The sequence below is a fragment of the Mustela lutreola genome, chromosome 2 (genome assembly GCF_030435805.1).
Source record: "Mustela lutreola isolate mMusLut2 chromosome 2, mMusLut2.pri, whole genome shotgun sequence".
NCBI classification, from domain to species: domain Eukaryota; kingdom Metazoa; phylum Chordata; class Mammalia; order Carnivora; family Mustelidae; genus Mustela; species Mustela lutreola.
Window position 1 is genome coordinate 97159805 of NC_081291.1, and position 12486 is coordinate 97172290.

Consider the following 12486-nt stretch of genomic DNA (forward strand, 5'->3'; position numbering starts at 1 on the left):
ACAAACAGGCATAGAGTAGAATTTTGGTTAGGAGGGGCTGAGGGGAGAAGGCAGTGGTGAAGAGCTGGTCAAAGGGTACAAAGTTGCAGTCAGGATGAAACATACAACATGGTGACTATAGTTTATAATACTGTACTGAATACTGGAAATTTGCTAAGGGAGTAGATTTTCAGATCCTCTCACCCTTCTTCCTCCCAAAAATGGTGACTAAGTGAGGAGATGCTCTGCTAAGTAGTTTTACTGTCGTAATTTTCACTATATATTATCTCATTGTATACCTTAAATACAGTTTTTACTTAAAACATTAAAAAATTATTTAAAAAATTTTAGCCACAGTAAAAATGTAGAGAAACAAAATTAACTGTAATTATGTATCCTATTTAACCCAATATATCTGAAATGTTATTTGAACATGTAATCAGTATAAAAATACTGATGTTTTACTTTTTTTCATATTAAGTCTTCAAAATCTATTGTGTATTTGCTCTTAAAGATACCTCAAATTGGACTAGTCAGGGTGCCTGGGTGGCTCAGTTGGTTAAGCATATGCCTTCAGCTCAGGTCATAATCCCAGGATCCTGGGATCAAGCCCCAAGTCTGCTTCTCCCTCTCCCTCCCCCTGCTCATGCTCTCTGTCATTCTTGTTCTCTCTCAAATAAATACAGTCTTTAAAAAAAAAAAATTGAACTAGCATTATATGGATAGTGGCTACCATATTTGATCATATAGATGTGAATAACAAGAGTTCCAGAGAAAGAATGGATAAGGGTAAAAAGAAGCAGGGAAGAAATAAAATAATTTAAGATTTCCAAGAACTAAGGGACAGGGCTCTCAGAAAGCCCAGTAAAATAGATAAATTAGACCCAAACCAGGATACTTCATCATGGTATTTCAGAACACAAAGAACCCAGAGAAATGTGTATAGGCTTAAGAAAAAAAAAAAAGGTTATTGGAGTCAAAGGATCAGATATCAGCATGGCTTTAGACTTTTCAAAAACAGTGGATAGGGCGCCTGGGTGGCTCAGTGGGTTAAGCTGCTGCCTTCGGCTCAGGTCATGATCTCAGGGTCCTGGGATCGAGTCCCACATCGGGCTCTCTGCTCGGCAGGGAGCCTGCTTCCTTCTCTCTCTCTCTCTGCCTGCCTCTCAGTGTACTTGTAATTTCTCTCTGTCAAATAAATAAATAAAATCTTTAAAAAAAAAAAAAAAAAAAAAAACAGTGGATAGATAGAAGAAAGTGTATCATTGCCTTTAAAATTCTGAAGGAAAAGTACCACTGAGGTTTAATCCTATAACTAGCCAAAATATCAACCAAGTTAGGGGGTAGATAAAAGGTATTTTCAACTATCCAAGATCACAAAAAACATTACCTGCCATGCTCCTTTTTTCAGGAAGCTACCGAAAGGTGTGTTACACCAAACAAGGAAGTCAATCAAGAATGAGGAAAGTATGAAATACAAGAAGTGGGAGAAAGGTGAAAGGAATCCCTGGGATGAAACTGTGAACCCAGCCTAGAGGGCAAACAGTCCAGGTTAGAGTAAGTTGGAAGGAAGCAAGAAAGACTTCATCAAGAATATCTAGTTGGTAGAACCCTGATGAGACTGATTATGGTTGTAGAGAACTGGCAGATACGGGCATTGAACAATAACATGTACACAGAAATCTAAGCAAATAGGAGAGAAAAGAAAAATAAGTTATAAACTCTGAATGTTGGGTAATTTAAGAGGTCCAGAAGAGCCTGTAGGTAAAGTGGAATGAGAAGTAAAAGAGCTAGAATTTCATCTTTCATAGTGTGAAATTAATACACAGTTCTTAAAACTGAAATGTAAGGAAGGAATAATATAGGCATCTTATCTGAAAATATAAAGATAAAAAAATAACCAGTGTCTTTATGTCCTAGCATTGAGTATTGGTTCCGCTGCATGGATGTGGATGGAGATGGTGTACTCTCCATGTACGAGCTAGAGTACTTCTATGAGGAGCAGTGTGAACGGATGGAAGCCATGGGCATTGAGCCGTTGCCATTCCATGATTTGCTGTGTCAGATGCTTGACCTGGTGAAGCCAGCCATTGATGGTAAGATTGAGTAAAAGGCCGTTTGCACTTTTCACCTATGTAACAGAGTGGGCATTTAATCCTGGATTGTCCTAAATTATTTAACTTCCAGAGTCTTCCATACTGGCTTCTCAAATACAGAAATATTTAAATTTCTCTTTTTGGTGTGGAACCAACAATTGATAGCAAATCCTACTTAAGAAGTTTTTCCATAGAGGGGTGCCTGGGTACCTCAGTCAGTTAAGCATTCAGCTCTTGATTTCAGCTCAGGTCATGATCTCAAGGTCAGATCAAGCCCTACCTGGGGCTCCATGTTCAGAGGGGAGTCTGAGATTCTCTCTCTCCTCCCTGTGCCCTGGCCCATTGCACTCTCAAATAAGTAAGTATATCTTTTTTTAAAAAAAGTTGTCCACAGAAACAGAAAGCCGATTATTGATTGCCCAGAGCTCAGGATAAGGGGAGTTGTGGAAGGTCGGCTTGATGGGTACAGAGTTTCCTTTTGAAGTGAAGAAACATTATGGAGCTCAATAGTAGTGATGGTTTCACAACATTGTGAATGTACTAAAAGCCATGGAATTACACACTAAAAAGGTTAAAATGGTGAATTTTATGTCAGTTTTACCTCAAAAAAATGGGTTCTTGTATAATAAAATTAGCATATACATATACTTTTAAACTTCAGTAAAAGATTTTTTCATTTGCCAAAAAACAGTTCTTAAAATTTAGTAATTTATTTTTACATAGGGAAAATAACACTACGAGATCTGAAGAGATGCAGAATGGCACACATCTTTTATGACACTTTCTTTAATCTGGAGAAGTACTTAGACCATGAACAGAGAGATCCCTTTGCGGTCCAGAAGGTACTGGTTTTAACTTCTATATGAGGGCTGCAGTATCAGGGTTTGTGTGCTACAGATAAAAATGATCTCTACCTATAGGAGTCTTGTATTTAAAGAAGTAACATTTAAGACATTTCATCGCATACTGAAAAGAGAAAAATGGACCTAAAGCACATCTCTCCCCACAGCTAATCTTCAGGTTCAGGTAACCTTCATATGCCTATCATTGTGAATTGTATGGTTTGTGTTCTTATATATATTTTAGAAACTACTTACAAAAGTTTTGAAAACAATTTGTCCTTCCATTTTTTAAACCATGTATCAGTAGGCATATCTGTATTAGAAAGCATATTGGGGTTAACTGTACCATTCATTTCCAGGATGACATGGTAAACAACTTTCTCCATCATAATGAAAACTAGGCGTTCTCCATGATAAACAACCCTCAGATAATATAACATTTTTTTCAAGTTTAATGATTGTTGTGCATGACTATCACTGTGAAGTCATTCTATACCTGAATAGAGATGAGTACCCTTCCCCATACACAAAAGTCTAGGGACCTTCAAAAAACCCTGAACATCATGTGGTCTGTGTCCAGAAAGGAGTAGGAGGCAGAATATCAACACTTCCCTTCTATTCCCTTGTTTAAAAAGTAAAAATAATGTTGATAGAAAAGGACTGTTTCCACTGGTCCTATAGGAGTACAACTGCAGGAAATTTGCACCATCTTTTCTTTTCCTTCTACATGTAGACCTAAGTAGCAGTAAGAATACAAAGATCACCTCTAAAAACAAAAACTGCACCTTATCTTGGAGCATATCAAGGCACATTATCACTAGCTTAAAGACAGAATTATGTTTCACTGACTCAAAGGTGCCCATTATCTTATATACTTTAAAACAAACAAAATTGCCATTGTAAATTTAAGATGTGTGCCAGTTTCAAAGATGTTAAAAGGATGTGGTAGGTGTTCTTAAAGTGGATTAAATATCATAACACATAGTATGGTCAATATTTAGGTATTTGCATTCTTCTAGGCATAATTAACCTTACATCTGAAGGCAGTGCTAATTTTAATCATAGAAAAACATTTTACCTGGAATATGTAATCCAAGATAATGCCCATATCATAGAAGAAAAAGAAAATGTAAAGCCTTTTCCCCCTTCATTTCTTTTATTTGTGTTATAAATTTTACTTTATAAGAGGTGACAGTATATCAAGATTTGTTCTGATCTGCAAAGAACATTTTTAGTCAGAAAGTGCTCAATAAATTTTAGACAGTGTGTTGAAGAGACATATGGTCAAATAGAGATACAAAAGAACAAAAAGTAGCAATCAAGCATACACAGTTTAGTACAGAAATGATTTGGGGAAGAAGGGCTGTTTCCAGGAAGATAGCACAGATGACATGGTATCTGAGCTGGCTTTTAGAGAAGCAATAAAAATGTACCGGAGGAAGGGATGGTGTATTTCAGGTAGACATATGCAAAAACCACAAGTCACTCCATATAGCTGCTGTGCAAAGTACCAAGGAGAAAGGCCTCGGGAAAGGTCTCTGATTATAAGGCAAAAGAATCTAGACCTAAAGAATTAGCTGCCAAGAATTCACTATAATTTTGTGATTGGAGGCACAGAAATCATGTTAGGAGTGTTACTTTAATAGCACGTCTTTTAACACGTTAAGATGAAACATTTTCGGGTAGATCATCACAAATGATGTATATAAGTAAAGGAAATCTATCTCTAATTCTTTGTCTTTGATTATTTTTGTTTCCTGTCCTCTGTGCAATCAGGATGTTGAGAATGAGGGGCCTGAGCCTTCTGACTGGGACAGGTTTGCAGCTGAGGAATATGAGACTCTTGTTGCAGAGGAATCTGCCCAAGCACAGTTCCAGGAAGGGTGAGTGAGTCTCCCTGGGTCTTGTAGAACTTTTTAACAGGGATAACCATATCAGGAATATTAAAACCACCTTAAAAAAATCAAACTATTAATCCCTATTTTTGAATATGATAAAAATGAGTGGTTATAACCAACTTTAGTTGAAAGAATATTTTTCCCAGCAGTCTTCTCTTCCCCTCTTCACTAATTTCCTGAAAACTCTTCACATGTCCCATTTCCTTTCAAGGAGTAGTACTTTCAGTGAAGCTATGATCATTGTGGAGTTTTACTACAAGCCCTGTAAATACAGGATGAGGCTAAAACAACTGAAGTTTTTTTCAAATAATAAAGATGATCATGTTTAAAACAAGTATTTACCATATATGGTTTTGTGCATTCAACCCTAAACAAGAAGTTAGTTCTACATGAAATTTATAATAGGGTATAATTCTATAAAGGACCATAGTAAGAAATTATCCAAGATTTTCACTGCTTAGTACATTTCAGCAACTTTATAATTTGTTGGCTTTTTCCAGCATGTTCTCGGGATTCCTTTATTTAGCAGTTCCTCTAAGGCTCTTAATAATTCCTTGTTATTAATGTAATACATTTTTGAGTAGGTAATCCATTCATATGTTTTAATATTCAAAGAAACAAAAGGATAAATAGTAAAGTTTCTTGCTGCCCAGTTTTCCTTCCCAGAAGCAATCACTCTGGTCCTTTTCTTATGTACCCTTCCAAGGATACTCTCTGTCTCACTCTATTTCATACACACACATACACACACACATATATGCATATACATTTGTATATATAAAAAAGCAAATATGGGGTCCCTGGACAGCTCAGTCAGTTAAGCATTCAACTCTTGATCTCAGCTTAGGTGTCAGTCTCAGGGTCATAAGTTCAAGCCCCACATTAGAGAGCCTATATTTAAAAAAAAAAAAAAAAAAAAAAAAAAAATATATATATATATATATATATATATACACACACACACACACACACACATATACATTCTTACATTTCTTTTTTCCCTTATAAATATTTAGCATATTACATTCACTGTTTGGTACCTAACTTTTTCCACACTTGTATAAAGTTTCTGTTACACAAGATGAGTAAGTTCTAGAGATCTGCTGTACAACTTTGTACCTACAGTTAAAAATGTGGTATTACACATTTCAAAATGTTAAAAGGATAAAGCTCTTGTTAAGTCTTCCTACAAAATACACACAAGAATACAAGGAAATTTTTGGAGGTGATGGGTATGTTTGGTTCTTTAGTTGTGGTTATCACAGATACATACATATTTCCAAACTGAGCAAGATGTATTCATTAAATGTATACAATTTTTTGTGTAACAGTTAAACCTAAATGAAATTAGGTATATGTAAAGAAAACGACAGGGATCTAACTCATATGTATTAGACAACAGAGCAAATTCTAAGATAATAAAAAGCTTTTTTAAAAATAAAACAAGACTTGAAATCTGAAAGGTCAGAAGCACACCATATCCAGAAAACTCTGATAATGATTCCTTCCCCATCTATTCCCCAGAATTCAAAGATAAATAAAAGTTTGGGTTTTTTTTTCCATTTTAAAAAATTTCAAGTCATGGGGCGCCTGGGTGGCTCAGTGGGTTAAACCACTGCCTTCGGCTCGGGTCATGATCCCAGAGTCCTGGGATCAAGTCCCGCATCGTGCTCTCTGCTCAGTGGGGAGCCTGCTTCCTCCTCTCTCTCTCTCTGCCTGCTTCTCTGCCTACTTGTGATCTCTGTCTGTCAAATAAATAAATAAATTCTTGAAAAAAAAATTTCAAGTCATCAGACGGGGGGGTGGGGTGGGGAATCACCCTTGCCTTAGATACCTCCATAGTAAAAATGAATACTGGAAGACCATGAAACAACATTTACAACCTTCTTAGAGAAAGACATTCTATAACCCCCCAAAATTTTTTTAAAGATTGTATTTATTTGAGAGAGAGAGAGAGAATAAGCAGGGGGAGCAGCAGAGGGAGAAGCAAACCACATGCCAAGCAGGGAGGTAAACCTGGGGCTTGATCCCAGGACTCCAAGATCATGACCTGAGCCGAAGGCAGAAGCTTAACTAACTGAGCCACCCAGGTGTCCATATAACCCCAGATTTTGTACTAACTCAAGATGACATTCAAGCATGAAAGCACAAATGGTACTTTAAAACATGTAAGAACTAAAGGGACTATAGCACCCCTGAGCTCTTCTTTAAAAAGGATGTAATCATAAAACCAAGAACAAACCAAACCCAGATAAAGAGCCCAGAAATGGAACAACCACTATGGAAAAGAAATGACAGTATTCAATCCATTCAAATGTAGAAAGTGTAGAGATCAGAACACAATACTCTGGAAAAAATATATAAAACTGGAATGTAGAGAAGAGGAAGAAATATATGTAAAACATTCTAGAAGTAACAACTTAACTGAAAAAGGGAGGTAAAGAGGAGAAAGAAAACTTGTGTGGAAATTTTGTTAACAGGACCTCCATAGATATCTTTTAAAGCTGTACGTCAAATTGAGGGTGTAGGAATACCAATTAAAATAAACACTTGAAAAACCAAAACCAGACTCTAAGTGTTCTAATTCAATCAGAAAACATACACATGAAAGAAAAACACGGACCACAAAGCATAAAGATGACAGAACTAAGGCAAGTATTTTTAGATCACTGAATGTAAAAGGAATAAATTCACTTATTAAAAAGATTTCATTTTGGAATGACAACAAAGGTTGAATTAAAAAAGAATGAATACTCAAAAAAAAGCTATGCATCTGATAGCATATTTTTGAAGCAAAAACTTCAAAAAAAAATAAAAGAAATTGGAGCCTATTATTTGCAGCCATAGTAAAATATTCCCTGAAAAATAGATAAAACACCTTTGTGGGTTTGTCCAAAGACCATGTATAAAATGAATATTAAGCTACAAACAAAAACTACAGTGGAATTCTAAATAGTAACTACAGTTCAGACCAACTTCTCATTTAAGGAGGTAGCGTGAAAGCATACTATAGTTTTAGTCTCTCACACCATTTAAAAATAAGAAATACAGAGTACCACTTACAAAGAGAAATTTTCAGTGGACTGAAAGCAGGAAAACAGATGGGATCAGATTGAAGAGTAAACAGAACTTAGGTTCTATGCAGGAGGATAGAGAAGATAATTGCTACAAATAAAAGAAACAGCACTCAAGGGTGATCTATACCTGAATTTGACTGAAACCAAGAGCAGAGGGAGACCAGAAAAAGCAGCTTCCAGGTAGGTCAAACCTTTATATATCTCTCCTATCCCTAAAGGAAAGACAAAAAATGAGAGAGTGGGGTCCTGGAGCAGAGATAGCAAGACCACTGAAATATCCACACCAGCAACATGGCCCATCCATCCCTTCATTCTCATTGAAAATAGTAGTAACCTCACATTGCCCCCTCCTAAACAACCAATACAAACAGAGGCAGAAGTCTGATTCCAAATACACAGAAAAGTGGACAAATAAAAACAGTTGCAAATATCAATAAAATACTCAATAAATGGAAGAACTTCCACCCTTGGAAGGAGACCCACTATAGCAGTCACAACAAGACCTCAAGTTCATTATATTTACCACTTTTAGAGAGGTAAGAGAATATTCTATTCCTGAAATGAGACTGACCAGTAATTAAAAGAAAAAAAATTTAAATGAAAACACAGTCACTGGGCTGAATAATAAAAGGTACAGTTAAAAATGTTTTGATTTGGGAAGTTGATTATGATACTGGAGTGAGAAATCCTTGCAGAAACCAGTAGAAATAAAAGCCAGGTAATTCCCAGAATTCTAGCCATTAAAAAAAATAAATATACACAGGAATCAGCAAACTTTTCTGACCAGGTAGAGAGTATTTTAGGTTTCACAGTTCTGTCACAACTGTTTAGCTCTGGCATTGTGGTATGACAGTAGCCATAGATAATATGTAAGCAAATGAATGTGGCTGTTTTCCAGTAAAATTTTACTAATGCACCCTGAGATATAAACTTCCTGTCATTTTCACATGTCATGAAGTATTCTTTTGATTTTTTTTTCAAATTTAAAAAAGCAAAACCTTAGTTCACTGGGCTGTACCCAAAAAAGGTGGACAGAGAGATTTGTTCCACAGACTGTAGTTTGCCTCTACTAGAGTGAAATTTCAGAACATAAAAAACGAAGAACTAGGGGCACCTGGGTGGCTCAGTGGGTTAAAGCCTCTGCCTTCGGCTCAGGTCATGATCCTGGAGTCCTGGGATTGAGCCCCACATCGGGCTCTCTGCTCAGCAGGGAGCCTGCTTCCTCCTCTCTCTCTCTGCCTGCCTCTCTGCCTACTTGTGATCTCTGTCTGTCAAATAAATAAATAAAATCTTTAAAAGATGACTTTCTTTAAAAAAAAAAAAAAAAAAAGGAAGAACTGAAAATCTACCAGAGACAAAAAACAGATTATCCACAAAGTGAATGGAAAAAGAAATGGAACAACATCATTCAAATGCTGCAAAAAAAAAAAAAAAAAAAAAAAGCTTTGAATCTAGAATTCTATCCCTATTAATATGTGAGCGCCCAATACATTTTCAGACATGCAAATGTGCAAAAAGTTTACCATCCACAGACTATCTCTAAAAGAAGTATTAAGGAATATTCTTCAACAAGAAGGTAAATGGAGTGTAGAGAAAACAAGTGGAATGCAAGAAGTAATCATGAGCAACAAAATTAAGAAAATGTATTCTTAGAACCAAATAAATATTGATCACAGATATACTGTTAAGAGTGAAACTAAGTCAGGGTAATATACTATGAATCTTTATTAGAGTGAAGAATACCGATACCGATAATTTATATTTCTCTAACAATGACGAGTTAAAGTATGTGTGTTAAAAATGTAAGGTCAGTCACTAAGAGAATAAAAATGAAATGGAAAACCTTCTAATCAGTTTTTAGAAAAAGACAATTAAGTGGAAAAAATTAATAAAGAAAACTCAATTGACTAAAAGACATAATGTTAATCAGCATTCTTTTGGTGGCAAGTGACCTAATCTCAATTTGGGATTAGCAAAAAAAAAAAAGAAAGAAAGAAAGAAAGAAAGAAAAGAAGGAAATACTGGCTTACAGAACTGTAAAGTCCAGGGGTAGTACTGACTTTAGAGACTCAGACTTTATTTCATCTCTTACATAATGGTTTCATCTTTTCACTCTTAACAAGTTTTTCATATGTGGCAGCAAGATGATCACCTGATAGCCTCAAGTTCAAATGAGAAAATCCCCTTCCCCTAAGTTCAGTCAAAAGCCTAGGATTTGTGTCTCTTTGACTCCAACTGGCTTAGTTTGGGTCCAGTTCCTGAAGGAATGAGGCCTAGTACTAGACTTGAACAAGACTAAGGTCCATCCAAACCATATGTTTTCCCAAGAGAAATTAGAAAATATGGCCATAAAAGGGGGAATGCTATGCAAATAAAGAACAACAGATGTCCACTATAGTAAGAAAGAAAAGACAAAAAGATAAAGACAGTACAAAATAAATGGCCAGAATAAGTCCAAATATAGTACCAAACACAAAATTCACATTGGATTAAAAAGTGAACTGTATATTACATTCAGATTCACCCCTAACACAGAGGTAAACATGAATAGTAACAGGGTTTAATCAGATATGGAACATTAATGAGACAAGCAGAATTCAAAGCTTTTTTTTTAAAGGATTTTATTTATTTGTCAGAGAGAGAGCATGAGTGGGGGGCGGGGAGTGGCAGGCGGAGGAAGAAGCAGGCTCCCTGCTGAGCAAGGAACCTGATAGGGGACTCAATCTCAGGACCTGACCAGAGCCGAAGGCAGACGCTTAACTGACTGAGCCACCCAGGTGTCCTGAATTCAAAGCTTTAAAAGAGATTTTTCTTTCCAACAGTTGGCCATGAAAATAGGTTATGAACTTTATGCAATATATAAATCTGATAGAAATACAAAGAAATTATGTATATTGGGGAGGGTATGTGCTATGGTGAATGATGTGAAATGTGTAACCCTGATGATTCACAGACCTATACTCCTGGGGCAAATAATACATTATGGCAAGTAATACATTATATGTTAATAAAAATAATTTAAAAAATAATAAATAGAAAAAAATGCAAGGAAAAATTGTAATCCACAGCCATGTAAAAACCAACAAATCAAACAGGCAAAAAAAAAAAAAATTAGTAGGCTTTCATAGAGGTACTCAAAAGTATACCTGGTACCCAGCAAATACACATGGAACCATCGTAGAAGTGCCTATGAATTAAGGCATGAAGGAAATTGCAACACCTTAAAATATAAACTGAAATTAACTAAAAGCTAAAATGCACATACCTGGAAAGTTAAAAATTAAGCTAAAAAACATTCTTAATATATTTCAAAATAAGTGTTAAACTAAAGCAGAAGTCAAAATACAAATTATAATCTTTCTAGAACTATGCATTATATTTATTAAAACCTATGGGATCTGAACAAGGAGAAATTTATAACCTATAGACTAAAATAAATTGATTGGCTATCCTCTCAAAATGTGTGAGAAAGGATGACAAAATAGACCCAAGTACATAGAAGGAAGAAATTAAACCATTTTATTTAAACAAAAATAAATCTATTAATTTATAAACACACACACACACACAAACATACTTTGTGCCAAGCTCTCTTCTAAATATTTTAATGCACTGGGTGCTCACAAAAACCCTTTTTTGTAGATGTTGTTATCCCCACTTTACAGATAGGAAAACTGAACCACAGAGGGTTAAGTAACTTGTCAAAACTACCAATATATAGAAGAATACATAAGTAAGTGGGTTTTATCCAAGATTGCTTCAGTGGTTTAACTTTGTAAAGTCCGTCATTAACAGATTAAAGATGGAAAAAATATATGTGTATAAACTGATTGAAGGCATATGATAAATTTAATACATTTTTGGGTTTAGAAAAAACAGAATCTTAAAACTAAGGAAACTTAAGTAACTTGTTAATGATAAAGATTAATAATCTCACACCCCAAAAATAACCAGCTAAAACTATAATAGGGAAAAATCCTATTCATTGATATTTTTAAAAAGTGGAAAATATATATGAAGAAGACACAAAACTCACCAAAAGATACAAAGACTATTTGCCATGTTAAGACTAATTTATTAATTTTATATAATCCCCCAGAATATGTCAAGGAACTTGATAAGCTAATTCTAAAATTCACATAGAACAGTAAATATACAGGAATAGCAGTGAGTTTGGGAAATAAAGATGTGGTGAAAGACAGGGTTATATATATGATAAAGATAGTATTTTAAATGTGTCAAGAAAAAAATAGTAAAATGTGTCTCTGTCGTGAGTGAAAAAAGTACGTATTAAACTGATGTCTGCATGTAAATAAATAGACTTTAAAAGCTTAAAAGAAATGGAAGAAATTTATAAGAAAATCACTTATGGGTTTGAGTACATTTAAAAAGTGACAAATTCTGTATCACAACCAAAAGGCAAACAAATTGGACTGCATTATATGACTAGCAGTGTTCTTTTATAAATCAGATTCTTTAAAATCAATAAGAATGTGAATAATGACCATTTCTAAAACAGTCAAAAGACAGATCCAATGATAACAATTTTTAAGTGTATTTAAGCATTTAACAGAGCCCCCAAAAAATGTGAAAC

The 12486-nt window shown here is 35.0% G+C and overlaps 1 protein-coding gene across 6 annotated transcripts in view; it reads left to right on the forward strand.

Annotated features, from left to right (window-relative positions):
* The window catches only part of PPP2R3A (protein phosphatase 2 regulatory subunit B''alpha), a 195928-nt gene that overhangs the window by 165990 nt on the left and 17452 nt on the right, over positions 1-12486 (forward strand). For 5 of the 6 annotated variants that reach the window (XR_009350901.1, XM_059162676.1, XM_059162677.1 and 2 more), the window contains 3 exons: positions 1900-2075; positions 2799-2917; positions 4694-4800. Coding sequence is in view for 5 of the 6 variants with exons in the window: in XM_059162676.1 (XP_059018659.1) it covers positions 1900-2075; positions 2799-2917; positions 4694-4800 (402 nt within the window). In the remaining variant the exon portion in view is untranslated. Of the gene's footprint in view, positions 1-1899; positions 2076-2798; positions 2918-4693; positions 4801-12486 lie in introns of those variants that run through there. The other variant, XM_059162679.1, reaches the window with a different exon arrangement.